This window comes from Pipistrellus hanaki (assembly GCF_964339955.1).
Source record: "Pipistrellus hanaki genome assembly, chromosome: 5".
Taxonomy (NCBI): Eukaryota; Metazoa; Chordata; class Mammalia; order Chiroptera; family Vespertilionidae; genus Pipistrellus; species Pipistrellus hanaki.
Genome location: NC_140507.1, coordinates 26,771,875 through 26,799,839, shown reverse-complemented (window position 1 = coordinate 26,799,839; position 27,965 = coordinate 26,771,875). Strand labels below are relative to the sequence as shown.

Below are 27,965 nucleotides of genomic sequence, written 5' to 3'. Positions count from 1 at the left end.
ATTGATTTAAAAAAAATCAATAAAATATATTTAAAAAATATATATATATATATTTTTTTTATTTATTTCAGAGAGGAATGGAGAGGGAGAGAGAAATATCAATGGGAGTCACTGACCAGCTGCCTCCTGCATTCCCACACTGGGATCTGAGCCCGCAACCCAGGCAGGCGCCCTGACCTCCTGGCTTATAGGACCACGCTCAACCACTGAGCCATGCCGACTGGGCCATTGATTGATTCGTTTACTTGTCCTGCCTGGGATTGATCCACAATCACAGCTTACCTGAACGTTGCTAATTTAACCGAACGAACTACCTGGCCAGGGCGGGAGAGTGCGTGTTTGCAACAATTTACCAAAGTGAGGTCTGGGCACTTCTACGATTGCCACGACTGAGACACATTCAAGCTGTCATCTAGCTGGGGCCTTGATTTAAAAAAAAAAAAAAAAAAAAAAAAAAAGCCATATCAGGGCTGCCTGCGTTGTAGTGGAGGAACACGTCCCTCGCAGGTGACCAGGCTGTTACCACGCGGCTTCGGGAAAGGACCTGGCGAGTCCGTTTTGCCAATGTGGACCTGTGTGACCTTGGGCAAGTCCCTTCTCCCTTCGGGAACGCTGCGGGGGGCATTAGTGCCTCCTCCCGGATCGGCCTATGCTATGGGGACAACTCAGTGACCTGGAAGGCATTCTTCTTTAAACGTTTACCGATCTCTGAAGACCCTCGCGTGGGTGGCCAGGAGCGAGAGAGTCGAGAGTCCCTGCGCGTGAGGTGCCTCGTCCCGCGCAACGGCTCTCGCGAGATTTCCTCCCAGAGCTTCTCGGAGTCAGCCTCTCCGCGGCCGCAGCGGAGGCACGTAAGCCACTCACAGGGGCGGCCCGTATCCCTCCGCCGCCGCCGGCGCAGCCCGGCCCTCCTTCCCCGGGCCCGCCAATCCCCGCGCCTCCCGACCTGCCCCTCGGCCTGGGCCCACCCCGCGCTCGGGCGGCCCCACCCCGGCGGCGACGCCCGCGCGTCCCTCGGTCCACCTGCAGCAGGCTGCCCCTCCGGCTGCGCGACCGGGAGGCGCCGGCCGAGCCCGAGGCCTGGGCGCCTGCTCCGCGGCGGAGGGATTCGCGACGGCCGAGGAGGCGGCGCCGAGCTCAGAAGGAAGAGGCCCTACCGCGGCGGCGGCGGCGGCGGCTGCTCGGGCGGCAGCGCATAAAGAGGCCGCCGCCGGGTGATGCGGTGACCGCTGCGGCAGGCGCAGGAGCCGAGTGGGCCTCGGCCCTCAGCAGGTCCCGCCGGGCCCGCGCCTCCGAGCCCTCCATCTTCTGTCGACCCGCGATCACCGAGGCGGCCTCGCTCTCCTTCACCCCTTCCCCGTCCCTTCCCTGTCCCCGTCCCCGCGCCGGGGGCGGCCGCCACCCGCCTCCCACGATGGCTCTGAAGAGGATCCACAAGGTAAGCGGCCGAAGGTCGGCGGTGGGTTTGGGCCGCTGGGCGGGCCGGCTGAGCGGGCTGCGGCCTGCACTCCCCGCCGTCGCCTCCGCCTCCGCCTCCGCCGGGCTCGCGGCCTCTTCGGACCCGGCTGTGGGCAAGGGCCTCGCCGGCGGCCTCACACCCGCTCCCAGTGATGGCGCCGCGAAGGCCCCGGCGCACCCCGCGCTTAGGCCGGAGGTGCGTTCGTCCGCTCCGTGCTTCTCCCCGGCCTCCTTCCCAGGTTCTGCGCGATGCGGCGTCCCAGAGTCTCTCCCGGGCCTGGGGCTGCTGCGCCGGAGGGCCATTGTCCGAGCTGCCGGGAGGGGGGGCTGGGGCTGGGGCAGCCCCTTCGACCCAGGTCGAAGGTGCTCGCCCCATCTTTGCCCGTTGTCTCCCCCGCCCTCTTCCTGGCCCCCTGCACGGAACCACCTGAGCTGGGGCCGGGATCTCAGATAGACCCAGAAGGCCTTTTCTCCGATCCACAAGAATTTCTTAAGTTCTCTCACCTCGAGGCCAGCACACACCGGTCCACTCACTCTACTTGTCCAGAAACTGTTAAGAGTGGGAAGTTCAGAAGGAAAAAAAAAACAGAGTCTTTTGATGGGGAGGGAAGTAGAGGGAGAAGTATTTTATTCCTTGAGATAGTCAGAAATTAACACTGCAAGTTTGCAGGACTTGATCTAATAGAAAAGCTGTTAAATTGGCAAGGGTAGAGGTAGAAACGTGAGCATTGAAAGCCACAGGAGAAAACTACGCAATTTTCTTTTTAAGATTGAATTAGGTGATACGTTCAGAGAGACCGTTTTAATTTAGAAGGGATTTTGTTAGTCTCCCCCCCCCCCCCCATTATAATGGACTTCTTTGCCCTTTAAAGACAAAGCGTTCTTTATTTCGTTATTTATACTGAGGTTTTCCTAATACTGCTTCTAGAATATTGGCTTGGCTTAAAATTTAGGGTACCCCTCTCCTAATACTGTAACTTTCTAGTGCCTTTCACTATCTTCTTTTTCTTTCTTTCTTTTTTTTTTTTCCTTTAAGGAAGTGGGGAAGTGCCACTGGTGATTTTTGGTTGGTGTTTCTCTTGGTTGTATTAAATCTAGCGACTTAGAAGTAGATCCTGGAATTATGTGTCCTGAAGGATGGATGGAGATACAAGGGGAAGAGAACCAGTTTTCACTTTGCCTTAAACTCAGTGAAAATACAGGTTGTTGGACAATTTAAACACTGCAGCTCAGCAGTTGGTCTTCATTTCATTTCATTCTTGATAAAAGACCTTTAAGGTGAAATTAATCCCACTGGTTACTGTAAATTAGGTTAGATGCTTACCAAATTCTTTTGGCTTCTTTGATTTCTAACAAATGAAAAAGGGCAGAATTTAGAAAGTAAATCTTGTATTGAAACGAAGCAGGTTATTTGTTAAAAGAAGCTTTACCTTAACCAAATGTATCTTAAAGAACCATTCAAGGGCAGGAGCACTTCAAGGTAATCGAAGTGAAAATATATATGCATTATTTTTAAGGCTTTTAGGAATTACTAGTTTCCTATACAGGCTAGTTGGGAAGTTGTCAACTTAAGATTCTACCTGTACAAAATTGTGCACTTACTTTAGAACCTGAAGAGGAGTGAGTATAATGTGTGATAACTTATAGTCAAGAAATGTAGCCTTTCATCTTTACATTGATTGATACCTGTGTTTCTTTCAGAGGGGAATAGCTCTCAAAACATGAATTTTAATTTTTAGGTATATTTGCCCCCAGTATTATGGTTTCTTTGAATTACTACATATTCTCTAGATTTTCTTTAAAATATGGCCATATAAAAATTTTAATAAGGAGTATCAAGGTTATTCAATGATAATTTGAATTTTTGAAACCCAATATTAACCTATTTTCTCCCTGGCTTGTTACCTAGAGCCTTCCTTAAGTATGGTTCAGCGTCTGAGACTACCAGGGATTAGAAAAATAAAATTTATTTGGTATACTAGTCAATAAGATTGTGAAAACAAAATGGAGGTTTTCCCCTCAAACTTTTTGTGTGACCAATTTTAAGTTGTCTTACCTAGGTATGGGTGAGATCATCCTATCTTATCCTCAGCCCTAGTAATGTATCTATAACCGAATCCCCAAAAGATTTACGTTTAGGTGGCTTATATAATTGGACTTGGTTTTGAACCTTCCCAATTATTATTCTCTGGGAAAACTAGTTCTATGTGAATACCCTCTCAACTATCAGAACCGCTGCATCAGGGTTCTAATAAAATTTTGCTAAGCACAAGTACATTTGACATGTGGCATCTTGAGGAATTCCTTATCTTGTTTCTTTGATAGAGGGAAATAGTATTCTGTGAATTTGACAATGCTATGTCTCATTTGGAAAAAGCTTTTGATGGACTTCATTTTGATATACACTTTAAGCCGAAACCGGTTTGGCTCAGTGGTAGAGCGTCGGCCTGCGGACTGAAGGGTCCCAGGTTCGATTCCGATCAAGGGCATGTACATTGGTTGCAGGCACATCCCCGATAGGGGATGTTTAGGAGGCAGCTGGTCGATGTTTCTCTCTCATCAACATGTTTCTCTCTCATCAACATTTCTAGCTCTCTATCTCTCTCCCTTCCTCTCTGTAAAAAATCAATAAAATATATTTTAAAAAAATGAATAGATATACACTTTAAGATCTCCTGACCTATGTTTTAACAGTGTACCAAAGAGGGTCATTGTGGACATCCAGTGTAGTTTTGTGCAGGGATTGGGACCCTCTGGGATTATTTGTATCTATAGCAAATGGCCCCAGCCTGGTATGTTTTGAGGTTTTTCTGCTGACTTTATTAGTCTTGAGCTTTGATTTTGTTGCTTTGAGTGTTTGCCTCTAAAAGCACCACCCCCAGACTTTTTCTAGTTGGCTGCATCTCATCTGTTGTGGGCTGGGAAACCAGATCGCGGAGCTTATTAAAATTATGTCTAAAATAAGATCCAGCAGGCTCTGAATGAAGAGGGCTTCATGTATTCTGTGAACTGTGTGGTCTATTTGGCTGATCAGAGATCGCTTCCTGTTTTTCTTTTTACTTTTGTTATACATATGCAGGAGGCTAAGATTGAAATACAGGGTTAATTTCTTTATTCTTGGGAATAGTGTAAGGCTGAATATTTTGATTTTTAGAGGAGCTAAAGACAGACCAGTTAGAACACTAAAAACTTTTCTTAACATCAACAATGCCTTGTACATTTTAATGGTATTCTGCTAGTTATAGTTAACATTTGTTATACATAGCTTTATTGCCAGGATCATTACTGACTTAGTCTGTTTCTTTTCTCTTTTTTTTCCCTTCAAAATACGATTTTATTGATTTTAGGGAGAGAGAGAGAGACACGGATCACACATTCCCTACTGGGAATCAATCCCACAATCCAGGTATGTGCCCTGACCAGAATTGAACCAGCGACCTTTTGGCACAATGCTCAACAACTGAGTCGTACAGGCCAGGACTTCATTTAGTCTGTTACTATGTTGAAGATTTTAAAAAATACGGTATATCTTCCAATTACAGTTGATAACAATATTTTTATTAGTTTTAGATGTACAACATAGTGACTAGACAATTACAAAGTGATTACCCCAATATAGTGTACACCTTACACCATACACAGTTATTACAATAGTATTGTCTATATTCCCTATGCTGTGCTTTATATTCTTGTGACTATGTTTATAACTGGCAGTTTGTATTTCTTTCTTTTTAAAAAAATATATTTTATTGATTTTTTACAGAGAGGAAGAGAGAGGGATAGAGAGCTGGAAACATCGATGAGAGAGAAACATCCATCAGCTGCCTCTTGCACACCCCCTACTGGGGATGTGCCCTTGACCAGAATTGAATCTGGGACCTTTCAGTCTGCAGGCCGATGCTCTATCCACTGAGCCAAACCGGTTTCGGCCAGTTTGTATTTCTTAATCCTTTTCAATTTTTTTTCACCCATTCTCTCAATACCCTTCTCAGTGACCATCAATTTGTTCTCTGTAACCATGTTAAGATTTTTATGACTAGCTTCCGTTAAGGCTGCTTAAGAGTCAACACATACATACATACATACATACATACATACATACATAAATACAATTCTCAGTAAAATAAAGATTTCAAACTCTGATGGTTATAAAGGCCAGACAGGTGTAACACCAGTGAGCAAAGAGAATTGGGGGAAGGGGGGAAGAGCTAGAAGTTGCATGTGCTGTCAAAAGAGGGCAGCTGCTACCCAATCTCCCCAAGTGTTGCTATTGCTAGAATCTGTGAGCCTAATGTTGCCAGATTTATCTTCCTCCTTTCTCCTCCCCTTTCCTCCCCTCCCCTCCCCTTCCCTCCCTGGGAAGCCACAAATCCAGATTTTTGATAACCAATTCAAATCTTGAAACAGCCACCACATTCTTTTGGGAGGTTGGTAGGCATCAGTTTAATAGGTGAATTAAAAATAACAAAAGTGAGGTTTAATAAGTAATCAAGAGTATAAGGATTAAATAATTTAAACCTTATTTTCTTTTTAAAAGTTTCAAAGTATTGCTTTATGTAGATGGGCAAGATTAGGTAGTTTATGTAAACTTCTAATTAATTTTGCTTAGATTTTATATGGTTATGTGTAAAGTTATAGGGAAAGCCAATTTAGTAGATGCACCGATTCCATAGAAGTAGTTTACATCTTAATCTTAACTTCATTATGATGTGTTCATGTTATGAGTCATCTTTCTGTAGGCTGCTTACTTTCAAAATGTCTCAGATTTGAACATTATCAAAGCTTGATTCTTAAAGATATAGGAAAGGAGTTGAAACACTATAAATATACTAAATTAAAAAAATTATTTTAAAATACTGTACTAGAAGTGTAATACAAGTAGTATTACATTAATGTTATTAGAGGTAAGGGTTGAGTGAATTCCAGTCAAAATGATGAAACAAAATTGCAATCGTCTGTGGGATATTGGGAATCTTAATGTAATCAATGGTTGGCCAAAGATAGCTGTTTGAATTAATTCTGTCTTGGGAAACAGACATACTTACTGTCTTACTCCAAAAGGTAAGCTTCTTAAAATATCCAGGAAGTTATTTTTATTTGTTTGTTTAGAAAAGGATGCTTTGCTTTACAAAAATTTCATTGAATTGAAAAACTTTGCCTTTTCTAGGTTGCTATTTACATGTAATTTAAATAGCCATCATTGAAGAAGAATTATTACCAAATCTAGGTTTTCTTTTAAAAATATGTATATATATTATATATATTTATTGATTTCAGAGAGGAAGCGAGAGGGAGAAAGATAGAAAAATCAATGATGAGAGAGAATCATTGATCAGCTGCCTCTTGCATTTTCCCTCTTGGGATAGATTCTACAACCCAGTGATGTGCCTTGACCTCAGGTCAGTGCTTAATCACTGAGCAACACCATCCAGGCAAATCTAGGTTTTCTTTAAAGTCTCCCCTGAGTATTACTCTACTGTTGCCTGATAATGAGGAAGTGTTGACAAAGTCCATTTCTGGATATTTTAGCCCAGAGAGAGAGGACTGCTAAAATATCCTAGGCAGTTCTTAGGATAGGAATACCTGACTCATGCCTGTTGCTGCCAGGAACATCTGCAGAAATGCAGAAGCACACTTGTTTTTTTCTGTAGAAATAAAATTTTGCTGGTTAGGTTCCTAGGCAAATCTTCAAAGCCATAATAAATGATAACAGAAAAATAAAGTATAATTTGTTCTTTTGACTACAGAGTCATCGAGATATCAAGTAATCTATATATATAAAAGCCTAAGCGACTGGCCGACTGGTAGCTATGACACACACTGACCACCAGGGGGCAGATGCGCAACACAGAAACTACTGAGCTGCAGTGACTTGGCAGCTGCGGTTCTTAGGTGATGCACCGGGAACCAAAGAAGAGGGAGCCTGCTTCCGGAGTGCGGCACCCGAGAACCACCCTCTTGGACATCCGGGACCCCTTGGGATGTTGGAGAGCCAGTTTCAGCCCGATCCCCGCAGGCCAGTCCGAGGGACCCCACCAGTGTACAAATCCATGCACTAGGCCTCTAGTAAAATCATAAATGTTTAGCACTGCAACACATCTCAGAGCTGCTTTCTGAAAACGCCATGTGACTTACTGGGGTTGGATCAAGAACCTGGATTTCTTGACTGTTTCCAGTGTCTTTTTGGCAGGCCATGTACCCCTTTTATAGCAGTTAAGTTAGGTATGTAAATAGAAGATGCAGTCTTTTTCTTTTGTTCAAACAATTGAGTATTTAAAACTGTGCTCTGGAACCAGGAGATCTTTTCCTTAACATCTCTTTATTGTGGGAGAGGTATCTCTAACTCCCTTAAAACTATGCAAATTTTGGATGTTATGTCCTCCACATATTCATGAGTCAAATGAGTTTTTTAATTTCTCTAAAAGATTAAGAATCACTTTCTTGCCTCCTTAAGCACTTTTAATCTCAGTAGGTGACCCAATTACCTATTTTACAGAGAAAATAGAAGAATTTTAAGTGTGAAAAAAAATTTTTTATTTCATTTGAGGCCTTTCAAAACAAAAACAAAACCCCACAGCTACCATATTTAGAGTACTCTGTGTCAGAATTACTTAATCTGAATATCCCTATTAGAATTCTGTTCTCCCTGGTTAGATGAGACAATGGAAACTTGGAGAAGTAAATAAACTTGCCTATCTATCATTATATGGTTATGGTAGGAAGAGCCAGGATTTAGATGAAAGCATTCTTGACTACAGAGCCAGCCATTGCTCGAAAATTACCTTAATCATTGTTCTTTCTCTTTTCTCCAGCCTTTTTTCTCCGGATAAGCTATGCTTTCCCCTTTGCCAAGCTAACTTTGGTTTCCAGTTTTTTCTTTCTGCCAGATCCTGTGCTCCTAGTTCCAATGTCTTCTCTATTAATTTTCCTCAGCACCCAAAGTTATCCAGGATTTCCCTCATCCTAAAAACAAAACAGACAAAAAACCTTTAATTCCCTTTCCCCACAAGAGCCAATGCCTTCCTCTTCTTTTTTTTTTTTTTTTTTTTTTTTTTTTAAATATTTTATTGATTTTTCACAGAGAGGAAGATAGAGGGATAGAGAGTCAGAAACATCGATGAGAGAATCATCGATCAGCTGCCTCTTGCACACCCCCTACTGGGGATGTGCCTGCAACCAAGGTACATGCCCTTGACCGGAATCGAACCCGGGACCTTTCAGTCCTCAGGCCGACGCTCTATCCACTGAGCCAAACCGGTGCTGGCCCTTCCTCTTCTTTATCCTTCCCATCTTTGGCATTTCAGTGCTAAAAAGTTCTTGAAAGAATAGTCTGTTCAAGTTTAGTAAGGTTACTTAATTGCCAGATTCAATGGATACCTCATTTTTTATTTAACTTTTGTAACAGTTAACATGGTTATCACACATTTCCCTCAGATTGTGATAAACTGTCTTCTCTTTCCTCATATCTATGTTTTCCAACTTTATTAGAATACTTTTCAAACTATTATTATTGATGGGTACAAATGAGTTCATGAAATAATGCACACTTGGCTTAAAATTGACAGCACAGCTCTAACTGGTTTGGCTCAGTGGAAAGAGCGTCAGCTTGCAGACTGAAAGGTCCCAGGTTTGATTCCAGTCAAGGGCATGTACCTTGGTTGTGGACACATTCCCAGTAGGAGGTGTGCAGGAGGCAGCTGATCAATGTTTCTCTCTCATCAGTGTTTCTAACTCTCTCTTCCTCTCCCTTCCTCTCTGTAAAAAAAAAAATCAATAAAATATATATTTTTTTAAAATTGACAGCACAAATGGGACCAGGTAAATTAATAAAAATATATAATTAAAATACCACAAGCACAAATTTAAGTAAATTATTTAAAAACAAAATATATTAAGATGGACCTACATTGTTGTTTTGTTATAAAATAAAATACACTTGAAGAATAGTGTTTTCTGCCGGGACCGGTTTGGCTCAGTGGATAGAGCGTCGGCCTGCGGACTGAAAGGTCCCGGGTTCGATTCCGGGCAAGGGCATGTACCTTGGTTGCGGGCGCATCCCCAGTAGGGGGTGTGCAAGAGGCAGCTGATCGATGATTCTCTCTCATCGATGTTTCTAACTCTCTATCCCTCTCTCTTCCTCTCTGTGAAAAATCAATAAAATATATTAAAAAAAAAAAGAATAGTGTTTTCTTATGTAATAAAAGGGATACTCATCAGATTCTGCATTAAATATGTTATTGTATATAGTTTTCATTATAGTATAATATGTAAATTTGTTTCAAACAGGTGCATTATAGCAAAAGAATGAAAGCTGCAAATTTCCAATATTTATACAATTAGTCTAGTACCAACATTGTTTCATAGGCCACCTAGTTTAAAAAATGAGAAGTCTATGCTTTGTTCATGTTTATCTTAAAATAATCTAACTTTGGGTTTAAAAATCGAAGGACTTTATTTTTTATTTACATTCTTTTTAAAGATTGAATTTATTGGGGTGACATCCTATATAATAAAAAGACTGATAGGCAAATTGACCAAATGGCAGAACGACCAGTTGCTATGACGTGCACTAACCACCAGGGGGTAGGTTGAGAACCACTAGCAGGGTCGCCTAAGACCATTGGAAAACACAGATATTTATGTTACGATTCATAACAGCAGCAAAATTATAGTTCTGAAATAGCAATGAAAATAATTATATGGTTGGAGGTCATCACAATATGAGGAACTGTATTAAAGGGTCGCGGCATTAGAAAGGTTGAGAACCACTGTTCTAGTGGTTCCTGGGTAGCCCCAGGTTAGAACCACTTCTTGGTGACATTGAGGTGGCTGAAAGGGTCGACCAGCATACTATGTCGTGGGAACTTGGCCTTGATGGGCCTGGAAGGCGGCTGCCCTGAAGGCGCAGTGTACCCAAACTCTGGCATGGCCAGTATAGATTCTCTGCCTCCATCTCCAGGCAGACCAGATTCTGCTTTGCATGGAAGGACACAGATTGCAGTCGCTGCTTTTTGATCCACTGCTGTCCAAGAATGCGATTGTGGCACGGGAGCGCTGTTAGAAGCATGGCGCCAGTCCTGTGCCTCTGCACCCTGGCTGAGGCACCGCTGAAAGTGCCAGCTTTGATTTTTATTTATAACTTCCATATTCTAGCTATAAGTCGGGTAATGGGTTAGTATATTAGAGATATTTAACATACAATAATTTTTGTTAAATAACTTCTCAAATGTATATTGAATTATAACAAGAAGCAAGAGATTAGTGGAATCAAATAGTAAGGCCTATGATTTTTCTTTAGGCAACTCACTTAGCTGGTTTTCTTTCTTTCTTTTTCTTTTTTTAAAATATATTTTATTGATTTTTTACAGAGAGGAAGAGAGAGGGACAGAGAGTCAGAAACATCCATCAGCTGCCTCCTGCACACCCTCCACTGGCGGTGTGCCCGTAACCAAGGTACATGCCTTTGACTGGAATTGAACCTGGAACCCTTCAGTCCGCAAGCCGACACTCTATCCACTGAGCCAAACCGGTTTTGGCTTAGCTGGTTTTCTTTAGCCTCAGCTTACTGTGTACAGAATGGGGATAATGTCACATACCCTGCAAGCCTGTGGAGGGTGAGTAGAAAGAAAATATGGACTACATAAAAGGTAGTTTTTGTTTTGAAATCCTCTCCCAGTGATGTTTTTATTGAGAGAGAAATAAACATCCATGAGGGAGAGAAACATTGATTGGTTGCCTCCTGTATTGTGCCTTGCCCGGGAATTGAACCTCAACCTTTTTGGTGTAAGGGAAGACACTCCAACCAAGTCACGTGGCCAGGACAAAACGTAGTTTTTAATATTAATTATCTCTGTGGCTTAACTGCCCAGTAATGTTGATCCATTGAATTGGTAGAATTTTGAGATCTTAGGTGTTAGTGTTGTCTGTTTAGCATTTCACTTCATTGCTACCTCAAACAAAAAAAGAAAACACCATGGTGTTGTTAAAGTAATGTCTTATACTATTTCTAAGTGGGAAACAGGTCTGAATTCCAAATTTTTTCTTCAGCAAACTTCAAAATATTATTTCCCAGATGTGTTTTGAATACATGTGGTATTTTTGTTGGTTTAGAAGTGAAAAAAATTCTTTTTAACGTCTTGTATTAGAAGTATCTGCTTCTGTCCTTTGAGCACTCCCCCTACCACTTGTAGAGCATCATGCCAGTATAAATGATTGTATTCCTTTGCCAACTTCTTAAGGGCTTATATCAGATGGCAGTTTTGAAAAATCAGAGTTGTTTTACAGAAGTGACAATGATATCTGTTTAGAAGTAGATTACTTAAAATAATAGTAAACTAATGGGAATCATAGATTTCCTTTAGATTAAATGTCTCCTTATTTATACCATCTATATTAGTTTCATAAGGCTGCTCTAAATTACCAAACAACTAAATGGCTTAATACGAGAGTTTATTCTCTCACAGTATTGGAACCCAGAAGTTTAAAATCAGCAGGGTTCAAGGTACACTTCTTCTGGTGGCTGGCTGTTAAGCATTCCTTGCTTCCTTAATTTGAGCAACATTCCTCCAATCTCTGCCTTCATCACTTCATCACCTGTGGGTCTTCTCCTTTTTTGTCTCTTATAAGGACACTGATATTAAATTTAAGGCTTACACATATAATCCAGGATGATCTTACCAAGATCCTTAATTTTTTTTAAATATATATTTTTTTATTGATTTCAGAGAGGAAGAGAGATAGAAACATCAATGATGAGAGAGAATCCTTGATCAGCTGCCTTACCCTCTACTGGGGATCAAGCCCACAACCCAGGCATATGCCCTTGACCAGAATCAAACCTGGGACTGTTCAGTCCACAGGCAGACGCTCTATCCACTGAGCTAACTGTCTAGGGCATGATCCTTAATTTAACCCTAATCGGGTAGCTTAGTTGGTTAGAGTGTTGTCCTGATACCCCAAGGTTGCAGGTTCAGTCTCTGGTCAGGGCACATACAAGAAGCAACCAATCGATGCATAAATAAGTAGAATAACAAAATTGATGTCTTTCCTTTTCTCTTTGAAAACCAGTAAGTAAAATTTTTAAAAATCCTTAATTTAATTACATCTATAAAAGACCCTTTATTCCAAATAAGGTAACCTTCACTGGTCCCAGAAATTAAGATTTGCAACATATCTTTTTGAGGACCATTCGATCCAGTGTGTTCTCTAACTGCAACCCGGGCATGTACCCCGTGACGGAAACACCGTCACCTCATGCTTCATAGGTTGACGCTCAACCACAGCCATACTGATTGGGCTAACTTTCTAAAATTTTGGAACAATTTCAAACCTACAAAAGTTACAAATACAATACTTAGAATATTTTTTCTTTAACCATTTTATTTATTTATTTATTTATTTATTTATTTTTAAAATATATTTTATTGATTTTGTACAGAGAGGAAGGGAGAGAGATAGAGAGTTAGAAACATCGATGAGAGAGAGTCATCGATCAGCTGCCTCTTGCACACCCCGTACTGGGGATATGCCCGCAACCAAGGTACATGCCCTTGACCGGAATCGAACCCAGGTCCCTTCAGTTCCCAAGCCGACGCTCTATCCATTGAGCCAAACCGGTTTCAGCTCTTTAACCATTTTAAATAGTCAACATGATGCCTTATCTAACCCAAATACTTTAATGAGTATTTCTTACAAACAGTGACATTTTGTTACATAATCACATTACAGTCATCAAATTAGGGGAAATTTCTGTTGAGATCTCACTGCCATCTCATTCCCAGATCCCATTCAAGTTTTGCCAGTTGTTCCAATAATGTCCTATAATAATAGGAAAAGATCCAGTCCAGAGTTACCTTGCATTTAGTTATCTGTCTTTAGTGTCTTTCATTCCCTTAGTTTTTTCTTGGCTTTGTGACCTTGATACTTTTAGAAATTATAGTCTAGTAATGTCAACCCATGAAATTGGGGGAATCTTGAAATCTTAGTTGTCAATATTATCTGTTTAGCAATTCACTTCATTGCCACCCCCAACCAAAAAAGAAAAGGAAAAAAACAACAACACAACTTCACAGTATTGTAAAAGCAATGTCTTATAAATATTTCAGTTATTTTGGAGAATGACCCTTAGCTTGGGTTTGTCTGATATTTTCTCGTGATCAGATTTAAGCCATATGTCTTTGGAAGGAGTATCACAGTAGCAGTGCTGTATCCCATTCTTTGTATCCTATCAAGTGGTGTATGATCTTGGTTGGATTCTGTCAGGGGGTATGCAGTTTTACTTTGACCCATTACTGGGAATTTTTACTTCTATCACTTGACTAAGGTGGTGTGTACCAGTATACCTTTTACCTTCATAGTGAGTAAGTGATTTATTAGGAGACATGTACTTACCCTGTTTGTATTTTTTTTTTTTTTTAATCTAATCCTGCATAGGAAAGTACCCAGAACTTAGCTGCTTAAAATAACAAGCATTTATTGTCACATAGTTTCGGAAGATCAGGAATCTGAGAATGTCTTAGGTGGTTCTAACTCAGAGTTACCTGGGGCTACAGTTCAGTACCACAGGGCTTACCCTATAATTCTTATTTTCAGTATGGGTATTCCTTTTCTGACAGTGAGAAACATATCTTCTGTAGTTCTTAATATATATATTTACTCATTTGATCAGTCCCCCTGTATATAATCAACCTCCCATTGGTGTGGCTCTTCTACATATTGATACCATTCTTGCTTTCCGCAGATGCTCTTTATAACTCTGTCCTGACTTGGACATCCTGTACTGGGTCATGCCCATCCCTCTGTGTATGTCCTCACCTTTTTTTTTTTTTTTAATCCTCATCTGAGAATATTCTCTCCATTTATTTGTGTGCTTTTTAGAGGGGAGGGAAGGAGGAGAGAAACATTGATGTGAGAGACCCATCAATTGATTGCCTCCTGTATACACCCTGACCTGGGCCTGGCATCGAGCCTGCAACCGAGGTGTACATGCCTTTGACTGGGAATCAAACACTTGACCCTTCAGTCAGAAGGTTGATGCTCTAACCACTGAGCAAAATTAACCAATGCTTTTTTTGTTTTCTTAATCCTTGAGGACATGCTTAGAGAGAGGAAGGGAGAGTAAGATAAAAACATCAATGTGAGAGAAACATCTATCAGTTGCCTTCTGTTTATGCCCATACTAGGGATTGATCCTGCAACCTTTCAGTGTACAGGACAAGCTCAGCCAACTGAGCCAGTCGGGCCAGCCACTATTTTAAAAAAAACTAAGTAAAACACATGATTTATTTGACATAAATAATTAGATTAAAAACTATTTAAAACAGAAGTTCAACCCAGTGATGGTGACCATATAGTACTTTTCCAAGCTAGGGAACATAGCATTTTCTATAGCCCCATTGTTGGAGAAAACTAAGACCATAATTTTAGTATTATTCTTCTGACACAATTTTTGGTAACTCTAGTAATCAGTCTCCTAAAAATACCTGGAATCCCAAAATTTATCTTTTTATTTATTTCAGAGAGGAAAGGAGAGAGAGAGAGAGAGAGAGAGAGAGAGAGAGAGAGAGAGAGAGAGAGAGAGAGAGAATGAGTCTATCTCTGAATCCTGAAATTTATCTTTTAAAAAAAATATTTTTATTGATTTCAGAGAGGAAAGGAGAGAGAAACATCAATGATAAGAAAGAATCATTGATCGGCTGCCTCCTACATGCCCCCTTCTGGGGATCGAGCCTGCAACCCAGGCATGTGTCCTTGACCAGAATCGAACCTGGGACCCTTCATTTAGCAGGCCAACGCTCTATCCACTGAGCCAAACCAGCTAGGGATTGAAATTTATCTTTCATTAGGAGATATTTTATGTATAAAAAAGTTTTTAGCACAGCCAGCATGGCTCAGTAGTTGAGCATTGATCTATGAACCAGAAGGTCATGGTTCGATTCCTGGTCAGGGCACATGCCCAGGTTGCAGGCTCAATCCCCAGTGGGGGATGTGCAGGAGGCAGGCAATCAATGATTCTCTCTCATCATTGATGTTTCTCTCCCTCTCCCTTCCTCTCTGAAATCAATAAAATATATATATATATACACACACACACACACACACACACACACACACACACACACAACCAAGGCATGTACCTTGGTTGCGGGCACATCCCCAGTATGGGGTGTGCAAGAGGCAACTGATCGATGATTCTCTCTCATCGATGTTTCTAATTCGCTATCCTCTCTTCCTCTCTGTAAAAAATAAATAAAATACATTTTTTTTAAAAAGGGTTTAGATACTGATATGGCCAATACCTATGTACTTTCTGCTTCAATTTAAGATTCAGACCTACCTAATTTAGCTTGAAGTGTTAAATTTTAGTCAGGAGTGATAGCTTCTCTTGATAATTAATGAGCTTGATATTTGCATATTTAGAAATATTCATGTTCTGATAAGGATACAGTGTTGTAAGTGATGGGGAATTACTTCCCTTACTTTCATTAAGGCAATAATATGTCATCACTTAGTTTAGTGATAGGCCAGATTCCTGTCCATTGAAAGGTTATTTTATATTTAATCATTGTGCTTCACTTTTGTGGAAAATAAATAATAATAAACTTTTAAATTATTGATCTTCCAGGACTATATTGTATGTTTTTAGGCTCTTTTTAAAATTGTGAATTGCTGTGATAAGACTGATTAAATTGGCTTAAGACAGAAACTTGAATTTCTTTTCAAAAGAGAAATAGTTATGACCTTTATTTCTGTCATATTGGACAAACCTCTAATAAAATCTGACTTATAGTGGCAATCCCGAAACATGCTTATGCAGTACCTTTTTATTTTTTTCAGTGTATGTGTGTTATTTTTATTCTTTGTTGAATCTATAACTTGATGTGGAAATTAAATTGTGTGAGGTCACATACAGATAAATAGTATTCCATTGATAGATGGTTAAGAAAATTGTTCAGACTTTGAGGAACAACTTGAAGCTAGCAATGCTTATTGGCATTTGGAAAGGAGCCAGCTATTAGTTTCTTAGGCTGCACCACGAACATAACTTGATCTCTCTAATCTTAGAGCCTGAGATAGGACCACCAATAGTGGTGGCATTATTTTTCACTTTTGTATTCTAGTTTCCGTATTGCTTTTCAATCCAAAATCATTCTAGTTCCTGATCCTATATATGTGAAGTTTCATTTCTTTGTCCTTGGTGTTTTAAAATTTCATGATGTTGGTGATGTAGGTCAATTTTCATTTATTTTTTTTTGGGGGGGGGGCGGTATTCAGTTGATCTTTTTGAGCCATAGATGCATGTTCTGAAGTTTTTAGGTATTTTATTGAATCCCCCCTCCCCGTCATGGTTTCATTAACTCCATTTTCTCTGTTCTCCCTTTTTAAAAACTATTTTTTGGATATTGAACTTTGTGGACTCGTTCCTCCCAACCCCATTTATTGGGATTTGCTTATTCTGGATATTTCATATAAATTGCGTTATACAATATGAGACATTTTGTGTCTGGCTGCTTTTGTTCAATGTTTTCAAGATTTAGCCAAGTTGTAGTATGTATTAATATGTAATGCCTTTTGATAGCTGAATATTCCATTGTATAGATACAATACATTTTATTGTTCCATTTATGATCTGATGTGCATTTGGGTTGTTTCCAATTTGTAACTATTAAAAAATACTGCTATGAACTTACTTTTCAAATATTTTGTGAGCATTTGTTTTCATTCCTCTTGGATATATACCTACAAGTGGAATTGCTGAATCGTGTGGTCATTCTACGTTTAACTTTTTGAGAGCCAAACTGTTTTCCAAACTGGCTGTACTTACTATATGACATTCCCACCAACAATGTATGAGGTTTCCAGTTTCTCTACATCCTCAGTTTGTTACTTTATTATTTTGGTGATAGCTTTCCTAGTACATCTCAAGTATCACATCATTATGATTATGGTTTGTATTTCTCTAATGACTAAATAATGTTGAGCATCTCTTCATGTGCTCATTGACCATATACTAGTATATCCTCTTTGGAGAAATGTGTATCCTTTACCCATTTTTAAGTTGGGTTGTCTTTTTATTGAGCTGTAAGAATTTTTTATATATTCTGGATACTAAAACATTATCAGATATGTAATTTGCAAAGTTTTTCTCTCATTTTGTGGGTTGCCTTTTCACTTTATGGCTATACAAAATTTATCATATTCACAATATTCATTTTTACTTATTGATTTAGGGGGAGGGAGAGACAGACAGACATCCATTAACTTGTTGTTCCACTTATTCATGCATTCACTGTATGTAGATTCTTATATGTGCTCTGACCAGGGATTGAGCCCACAACTTTGGTGTATCAAGACAACTTTAACCATCTGAACTACTCAGCCAAAGTTACCATACAATTCAGTGGTAATAAGTACATTCATGTTGTTGTGCAACCATTGCACCATTCATTTTGGGATATCTTTGATCTTTCACAACTGAAACTGTATACCCATGAAACAATAACTCTCCATCCTCTCTCCTCTCAGCCCCTGGCAACCACCAATCTCCTTTTTCTATTTTGACCAGATTTCTTTCTTTTTTTTTTTTTTTTTTTTTTTATTGCCCCCCTTTCTCCCTCCCACACATCCCCTCCCTCCCCATAGTTTTATGTCCATTGGTTGTACTTATATGCATTTATACAAGTCCTTCGGTTGATCTATTATCTCCCCCTGATATCCCTACCCTCCCCACTGTAATTTGACAGTCTGCCTGTTGCTTTACTTTCTCTATATCTGTCTCTTGGTTCATCAGTTTATAAAGATCTTTATCATCCACCGATGTGTGAGGTCATGTGGTGTTTCTCTTTCATTGATTGGCTTATTTCACTCAGCATGATGCTCTCCAATTCCATCCAGGTTGCTGCAAATGATGAGAATTCCTTCTTCTTTATGGCAGCATAGTATTCCATTGTGTAGATGTACCATAGTTTTTGGATCCAATCATCTGCTGGCGGGCACCTAGGCTGTTTCCAAATTCTGGCTATTGTAGATTGTGCTGCTATGAACATAGGGGTGCATATATCCTTTCTGATTGGTGTTTCTAGTTTCTTGGGATATATTCCTAGAAGTGGGATTACTGGGTCAAATGGGAGTTCCATTTTCAGTTTTTTGAGGAAACTCCACACTGTTCTCCACAGTGGTTGCACCAGTCTGCATTCCCACCAGCAGTGCACGAGGGTTCCTTTTTCTCCGCAACCTCGCCAACACTTGTCGTTTGTTGATTTGTTGATGTTGGCCATTCTGACAGGTGTGAGATGGTACCACATTGTTGTTTTGATTTGCACCTCTCGGATAATTAGTGACTTTGAGCATGTTTTCATGTGCCTTTTTGACCAGATTTCTTATAAGTGTAATCATACAGTATTTAACAATTCATCTACTTAGTTCACTCATTCATTTTTAAGGCTAAATAGTATTCCATTTTATGTATATACCCCATATTACCTATCCATTTATCTACTGTTGGACACTTGGGTTGCTTACATTTTTATTTATTTATTTACTAGAGGCCCAATGCATGAAATTCATGTAAGGGGCTCGGCCCTCTCAGTCCCCCTGGCTTCATCCAGAAAGGTGTCCAGCTGTCTGGTCTAATTAGCATATTGGGCTTTTAATATTATAGATATGTTAATCCTCAGTCAAGGATAATTTTTCCATTGATTTTTAGAGAAAGTGAAAAGGAAGCGACCGGGACTGGAAATCAAACCTGCAACCCAAGTATGTGCCCTTGACCAGGAATTGAACCTAAGACCTTTTGGTTCACTGAGAAACACTGGCCAGGGCTGGATTGCTTACACTTTTTAGGTATTCTGAATAATACTGTTATGAACATGTGTGTGCAAATTCTCTTTTAGACAGTTCTCTTGGGGTATATACCATATGATATAGCAATTCTACCCGAAAAGTAGAATTGCTAGATCATATGGTAATTCTATTTTTAATTTTTTTAGGAACTGCCATACTATTTTCCACAGTGGCTGACCATTTTACATTCCCACTAACAGTACACAGGGTTCCAGTTTTTCTACATCCTCACCAACAGTTATTATTTTGTGTTTGTTTTGTTTTTTTAAATATATTTTATTGATTTTTTTACAGAGAGGAAGGGAGAGGGAGAGTTAGAAACTTCCACGAGAAAGAAACATCAAGCAGCTGCCTTTTGCACACCCCCTACTGGGGATGTGCCCGCAACCAAGGTACATGCCCTTGACCAGAATCGAACCTGGGACCCCTGAGTCTGCAGTCCAAATCTACTGAGCCAAACAGATTAGGGCATGTTTGTTTGTCTTTATAGTAACTATCTTTACGGGTGTGAAATGGTGGTCTTTTACCTATTTTACATTAAGTTTTGTAGATGGTGTGAGATAGAAGTCTCAATTCGTCAATTGTATGGATTAGTTCTCCTAGCACCATTTGTTGAAAAGACCACTCTTTCTCTCACTGAATTGTTTTGGCAGCTGTGTCAGAAACCAATTGGTCAGTGATGTATGGTTTTATTTCTGGTCTCTCAATTATTTTCTGTTGATCTATATGTCTGTTCTTAGTACCATACTGTCTTTAATACTGTAATTTATATTAAGTTTTTAAATCAGGAACTGTGTGTCTTCCAACTTTGATTTCCCGAAATTGTTTTGTGTTTGGGTCTCTTCCATTCACACATGAACTTGAGGATCAGCTTGCCATTTCTATAAAATAAAACAGAAAGAAAAAAAAACCAGCTGGAATTTTTATGGACATTGCATGGTTTTGGACTAGTCTTCCTAAATTTTCATTTCTGTTATCCATCTTTGTCTTTTATCTACTTTTTATTTTATTTTTCAACTATAGTTTACATTCAATATTATTTTGTACTAGAAGCCCAGTGCATGAAATTCATGCACTCGGGGAGGGGGTGGGCAGTCCCTCAGCCCAGCCTGTGCCTTCTTGCAGTCCGGGAGCCTTCAGGGGATGTCCAACTGCTGCAGAGGCAGGAGAGGCTCCTGGCATGGCGGTCCCCCTGTGGGAGTGCACTGACCACCAAGGGGCAGCTCCTGCAATGAGTACTTGCTCCCTGGTGGTCATTGCACGTCATAGTGACTGGTTGTTCTGCCATTTGGTCAATTTGCACATCATCCTTTTATTATATAGGATTAGTTTCACGTGTATAGCATAGTGGTTAGTCATATACTTTACAAAGTGGTCTCCCTGATATTTTATTTTATTTTTGTTAATTCTTACCCAGATGTTTTTCCATTTATTTTTAGAGACAGTGGGAGGGAAGGGATGAGACACAGAGAAACATCAATGTGAGAGAGAGACATCGATTGGTTGCCAATCGATGACTCTCTCTCACATTGATGTTGACCAGACCTGGGGATCCAGCCTGCAACCAAGGTATGTGCCCTTGACTGTAATTGAACCCAGAACCTTTCAGTCCATGGATTGACCTTCTATCCATTGAGCAACCTGGCTAGGGTTCCCTGTAAGCACCCACCTGGCACTGTACAGTTATAGCAATATTATTGACTATATTCCCTCTGCTGTATTTACATCCTCATGACTATCCTCATGACTATTTTATGACTGCCAATTTGTACTTAATCTCTTCACTTTTTCATCCAGCCCCCCAACTCCCCTCTCCTCTGTCAGCCATCAATCTGATCTCTGTATCTATGAGTCATTTTCTATGTTCTTTGTTTGCTTATTTTGCTCTTTAGTCTCCACATGTAAGTGAAATCATGTGATATTTATCATTCTCAGTCTGGTTTATTTCACTTAGCATAATACTTAGGTCCATCCATGTTGTTACAAATGTAAGATTTCATCAGGCCAAGTAATACTCCATTGTATATGTACCACAACTTTTTTATCCACTTGTCTATTGATGGGCATAATATATCTTGGTTATTGTAAATAATACTGCAAGCTCTGACTAGTCTGGCTCAGTGGACAGAGGGTCGGCCTATGGACTGAAGGGTCCCAGGTTCGATTCCAGTCAAGGGCATGTGCCTTGGTTGCAGGCACATCCCCATTAGGGGGTGTGCAGGAGGCAGCTGATTGATGTTTCTCTCTCATCGATGTTTTAACTATCCCTCTCCCTTCCTCTCTGTAAAAAATCAATAAAATATATTTTTTAAAAATAATACTGCAAGTCTTTTATCTATTTTCTGAAAGACTTTCTCATTTTCAGAATATAAGTTTGTTTTAAGGATTTTTTTTATTTCATAGGAGCAGTAGCTTTTCTTACCTTTAAAGGTATTTATGATAGTTTTTTGTTTGTTTTGAAATTTTCTTGTCCCTGTATGGTCTTTGTTTTCTTCTTTTTCCCTCTGCATTGTTTTGGTCTTTGAAGCTGTTGCAGATGAATCATTTGGCTAATTCTTTAAGAGTAGGGCATAACAAGCTGATTAAAAGGTCTGAGCACATGGGGATAATAAAGTTTGGCAACTGTGGAATACAATTTATGGTTTACTGGCTTGGCAATTTCTCCAGATGAACCACTAATGCCAGTAAATTGTATAGCTCTTTATCTTATGTTGGTTAAGTTATCTTGAGGATTGTCTAATCTCCTGCCTGGAAGGTATAGGCTAGGCTTACAGTGTTGTGTGTTCTCAGAACCACAGTAAACAAAGTGTGTATGGAAATGTTCACTTAACCTTCCTGTTTTTCATACCCTTCCATGCCCTTGTTAGTGTCTGTTAGTCCTAAGACCTGTTATATCCTCTCCAGAGAACAAACCCTCCCGCCTGTTGCTTGGGTGGGGATGGCATTCACTGGAGGAGTCCAGAGTCAGAGAAGTGACCTAGACATCATTTTATTAGTTTTATGTTTTAAAGTTTTAAGACTTTTATTCATAAGCAACATATAGTGTTGTTTTGAATGTTGTCAAAATTTACATAGATGTTAAGGAAATGTGCAGATTCTCCTCAGTTTACAATGGAATTTCTTTCCGATAAACCCATTGTGAGTTGAAAATATCCTGTTAAAAATGCATGCAAGTAAGTTACGGTATACTGAACATCATAACTTACTTAGGCTAGTCTATCTTTTTCTAAAATATATTTTATTGGCTTTTTTACAGAGAGGAAGGGGAGAGGGATAGAGAGTTAGAAACATCAATGAGAAAAAAACATTGATCAGCTGCCTCTTGCACACCTCCCAATGGGGATGTGCCCACAACCAATGTACATGCTCTTGACAGGAATCGAACCCAGGACCCCTCAGTCTGCAGGCTGACACTCTAGCCACTGAGCCAGACCGGTTAGGGCTAGGCTAGTTTATTTTATTTTATTTTATTTATTTTTTATTTTTTTTAGTACATTTTACTGATTTTTTTACAGAGAGGAAGGGAGAAGGATAGAGAATTAGAAATATCGATGAGAGAGAAACATTGATCAGCCGCCTCCTGCACACGCCCTACTGGGTATGTGCCCACAACCAAGGTACATGCCCTTGACTGGAATCAAACCTGTGACCCTTGAGTCCGCAGGCCGATGCTCTATCCATTGAGCCAAGCCAGTTAGGGCTATGCTAGTCTATCTTATACTTGCTCAGAACATTTAAATTAGCCTACAGTTGGGTGCTTATCTTTAGTTTAATCTCAAGAGTAATTGCCCTGCCAAAACCGGTTTGGCTCTGTGGATAGAGCACTGAAAGGTCCCAGGTTCGATTCCGGTCAAAGGCATGTACATTGGTTGCGGGCACATCCCCAATAGGGGGTGTGCAGGAGGCAGCTGGTCAATGTTTCTCTCTCTCCTTGATGTTTCTACCTTTCTATCCCTCTCCTTTCCTCTCTGTAAAAAATCAACAAAATATATATATTTTTTAAAAAGAGTAATTGCCTTCCTCTTCTCAGGAGCAGAGGAAGCAGGAGACATAAATGGGTGTTTTTAGAAGTGATGGCATGTAAAAACCCAAAACAATATTCAGACAATGATAGCTACACAGTATGTTGTAGAATATTGGTTGTTTACCCTCATGATCATGTGGCTGATTGGGAGCTTTGGCTCACTGCCCCTGCCCAGTGTCATATCATGTGTTGCTAGCCCAAGGAAAAGATAAAAATTCAGAGTATAGTTTCTAATGAATGTGTATCACTTCCCCACCATTGTAAAGTCAAAAAATTGTAAGTGGAACCATTATAAGTCAGGGATCGTGTGTATACATTTCAAATAACATGCATTTTCATGGAACACAAATATACCACCAATATATTTTTAAAAAATTCTTCTTCTATGATAGACATTTGTTTTTAAGATTTTGCTACAAACACTTAAGCTTCAATATTTCCCATATATGTCTCTTGGTGCACATGGGTGTTTCTCTTTATAGTTAGTAAAATTGTTTGGTTCTAAACAATGTGAGCCTTTTCATTTTTTTGTAAGATATTGCCAAAACGTTTCCCAAATTTTTTAAACAGCCAACTACAGGATATGAAAATTTGTAATTAACTTTTTTTTTTAAATGTTCCTTATTATAAACATAATACACTATAGGAAAATACATAAAGTAGATGTCCAATAAACTACAATAAAATTTTCAAGCACAATTGAACATTGAGTGTTCCATAACAGATTTCTGTGTGCCCTATAATTCATTATTTGCTGTTAATTCTTGATTATCTCTTCTACCCTCACTGGATTATTTTGAACCAAATGTCATATGGTTTTATCTGTAAATAATTCAGAATCCTATCTAATCAAGAGGGAATATACTGACAGTCACACCCTCACAAAGATTGTGGCACCCACAGCCAATAAGGAGGGAATATGCTAATTGACTGCCATGCCCTCAAAGATGGTGGCACTCAGTCCCCTCAGCTCCACTGGGGTAGCAGGCTTGCAGCATGGTTGGGTCTGCCCCCAGGTGGGTCTGGCTGCTCCATGTGCCTGCCTTCAGAGTCCCCCAACCCCCCAGCCGCCTAGGCCTGGCCCAAGGTGCAGGCAAGCCTCGGATGGCAGCTACCCAGGGCCCCTGAGGCTCAGGTAACCAGGACTGGCCAAGGCTTGTGCTGCTGGAGTGGCAGAAGCAGAAGTGTGATGGGGTTATCGCTTTCCCCTGATCGCTGGGTTGCCTCGCGCCCTTGAGGGCTCCTGGACTGTGAGAGGGAGCAGGCCGGGCTGAGGTACCCCCCTCTCCAGTGCATGAATTTTCATGCATTGGGTCTCTAGTGTATTACTAAGAGAAATAAGCCAGTGGTTCTCAACTGGGACAAGTTTGCTCACTAGGTGACATTTAGCATTGTGGACATTCTTGGTTTTCACAACTGGAAGACTACTGGGTACTACTGGCATTTAGAAGGTAGTGGCTAGGATGCTGTTAAACATCCTACAATGTAATGGAAGAGCTCCCAAAAAAACAAAGAATTATCTGGCCCCAAATATCTGTAGTACCAGATTGAGAAACCCAGATATAAGGACTCTAAAAAAAATTATACACACAATGCAATGATTATAATCTATACTAATAAAAGGGTAATATGCTAATTAGACTGGGAGACCTTCCAGGCAAAGCCATGGTGGCAGGGCCAAGGCAGAGGCAGTTAGGGGCAATCAGGCCAGGAGGAGAGGGTAGTTGGGGGTGATCAGGCAGGCAGGAGACCAGTTGGGGGCGATCAGGCTGGCAGGGGAGGCAGTTGGGGGTGAGAAGGCTGGTGTGTGTGTGTGGGGGGGGTAGTTGGAAGCAAGCAGGCTGACAGAGTGGTTAGGGGCGATCAAGCAGGCAAGTAGGTGAGCGGTTAGGAGCCAGCAGTCCCAGATTGCGAGATGGATGTCCAACTGCCCTGTGGGATTGGGCCTAAACCAGCAGTCGGACCTCCCCTGAGGGGTCCAGATTAGAGAAGGTGCAGGTCGAGATGAGGGGACCCCCCCCCCATGCACGAATTTCATGCACCAGGCCACTAGTATGAACAATAATTTCCTAATATTAAATGTCCAATAAGTTAAAATTTTTCTCTTTCAAAAATTATTTTTTTTATATTTGATTGGTTTAAATCAGTATAAACAAAGTCAACTAATTGATTGATATCTTTTAAGTCTTTGCTAATATATAGCTTTCCTTTTCTTTTCATATGCTTTCTCCCCCCCCCCCCCTTAATCCTCACCTGAGGACATTCTGAGAGAGAGAGAGAGAGAGAGAGAGAGAGAGAGAGAGAGAGAGGGGGGGGGGGGGAGAGGGAGGGAGGGAGGGAGGGAGGGAGGGAGGGAGGGAGGGAGGGAGGGAGGGAGAAACACATTGATGTAAGAGAGAAACATTGTTCAGTTGCCTTCTGTAATTGGGGACCAAACCCACAACCCAGGTATATGCCCTGACTGAGAATCAAATCGGCAACCTTTTGGTAGTGCACATGACAGCAGTCAACCAACTGAGCCAGTGGGTCTCGGTCACCTTTTTTTTTTTTTTTTTTAAGAGAAACATCAATATGGTAGCAAAACATCCATCAGCTGCTCCCTGCACTCCCCTCCTGCATGCCCCCTACTGGGGATGGAGCCTGCAATCTGGGCTTGTTCCTGGACTGGGAATCCCCAAGCCAGCAACCTTTCAGTTCATGGAGGATGTGACCATGAAAAAACTGAGCCAGGGCTTTCCATTCACTGTTTTTATTATTGAATAAAACCAGGTCCCTTATCCTGTATGCTGTCTCACATTTTGCAGATACTGTTGATTGTATCCTTTCATATGCTTTCTCCCCCCCCCAGATTTGCAAGCAGTACTCCTGTTTTTATTTCTGCTTCTAGGAGTTGCTTGCCCAATCAACTTTTTTTTTTTTTTTTTTTTTTTTTTTTTTACAAAGCTACTTTTAATACTTTGGGGTGAGCCCCACAGGAATAAAAAAACACTGGGAAGTGGTAACCCTCTCACCCCCAGGCATGGCCCAGGGGGAGAGAGGCTACCTGAGGGGAAGGAAGCACAAAAGGGGCCCGCTGCAGACTGGGGCAAAGGGAATGCCATCGGTGCTGGGACCTGTGAGCACTACAGGAGGAAACGCGAGCGTGGTGGGACTGGCTCCAGGCACACAGGCGAAGGGCAAGAGGGTTGGACACGAAGCCACAAAGCTACTTGAGTTCCTCCTCCTTCTCGTTTGCCTTTTTCTGCTTCTGCTGCATGATCTCCGAGTCCCCGAGTCACTCTGCTTTTTCATGTTCTTCTGGCGGGCAAGCTCGGGCTGGTTACTGCGGGTCATGGGGACGGCAGCGGCTCCGACCTGCCTCCGTTGCGTCCCTTCGTTCGCTCCGACGTTGCAGGCCCCCCCCCAATCAACTTTCGAGCCTTTGTAAATTTAATTTGTTTCCTTCTTGTCTTGAGTTTTCCCCATTTATTAGGATTCACTTTTTTCCCCATTAATTAGGAGTTTTTTCCATTAATTAGGATTCATAAGTCACTGTCACTTATCAGTCTCCTTTGTAGCTTCCAAAAGTGTTGCTGCTGTTATCTCGCTCATTCTTTGTACTTGTGGGTTAAGCCTTAATATTTTTCTTTCAGTTTCCTCTTATTGTAGTAGGGTTTTGGGAAAGAGTGAAAGTCATGTTTGTCACTTTGCTTGGAAGTCTGAGATAACTTTCAGTGGTTCTCTCTGTATGTACTGTTGTACCAAAATTCATATTTCTAGGAATTCTAACTCTAAAGGAATTGTACTTTAAAAATCATAAAAATAGTCCTGGCCGGCTAGGCTCAGTGGATAGAGTGTCAGCCTGTGGACTGAAGGGTCCCAGGTTTGATTCCAGCCAAGGGCACATGCCTGGGTTGCAGGCTCCATCCTCAGTAGGGGGCATGCAGGAGGAAGCCGATCAATGATTTGCTCTCATCATTGATATTTCTTTCTCGCTTTCTTTCTCCCTACCTCTCTGAAACCAGTAAAGATATATATTTTTTAAAAGAGTCATAAAAATATAGAACCCCTATGGATGTAATTATTCTTATGTAGCTGGTAAAAATATTGGACATTTACATATTTTATTTATTTTAAAGGCTCAAAGTGGGAATCACCTATTTTTTAAAAAAACACATTTTTTTCTTTAATTTCAGAGAGGAGGATGGGGGTGAGGGAAGAGAAAGATCAGTGATGAGAGAGAATCCTTGATTAGCTGCCTCCTGCACGCCTGCAACTGGGGATTGACCAGGGCATATGTTCTGACCTGGAATTGAACTGTGATCTTGTGTACATAGATCGGCTCTCAACTACTGAGCAACACCAGCTGGGCAGTTACAACTTTAAATAGTTATTTTAATCCAAATTTACAGTCAGGAACTGGACATTTATTTTTCAAATAGGAGATAAATACACTTGTTATCGAATTTATAAGGTATAAAAGGATTAGAGTTCCCATTCTTACCCCTCCAAAGTAGGCTTCCTTCCTGAAGGCAAATACTATTTTTTTTTTTTTTAAATATATTTTATTGATTTTGTACAGAGAGGAAGGGAGAGAGATAGAGAGTTAGAAACATCGATGAGAGAGAGTCATCGATCAGCTGCCTCTTGCACACCCCGTACT

The 27,965-nt window shown here is 40.7% G+C and overlaps 1 protein-coding gene and 1 pseudogene across 4 annotated transcripts in view; one reads left to right on the top strand and one right to left on the bottom strand.

Moving 5' to 3' along the window:
* The first annotated feature begins 887 nt into the window (after positions 1–887).
* The window catches only part of UBE2D2 (ubiquitin conjugating enzyme E2 D2), a 48,999-nt gene continuing 21,921 nt past the window's right edge, over positions 888–27,965 (top strand). The window contains exon 1 of one of the 3 annotated variants that reach the window (XM_084885118.1): positions 888–1,438. In XM_084885118.1, coding sequence (XP_084741244.1) covers positions 1,415–1,438 — 24 coding nt within the window. In that variant the 5' untranslated portion in view covers positions 888–1,414. The remainder of the gene's footprint in view (positions 1,439–27,965) is intronic. The other 2 variants (XM_084885119.1, XM_084885120.1) reach the window with 2 other exon arrangements.
* On the bottom strand, positions 26,231–26,719 carry LOC311624016 (annotated as a pseudogene). The gene has a single exon. The product of its transcript is annotated as an uncharacterized misc_RNA (transcript).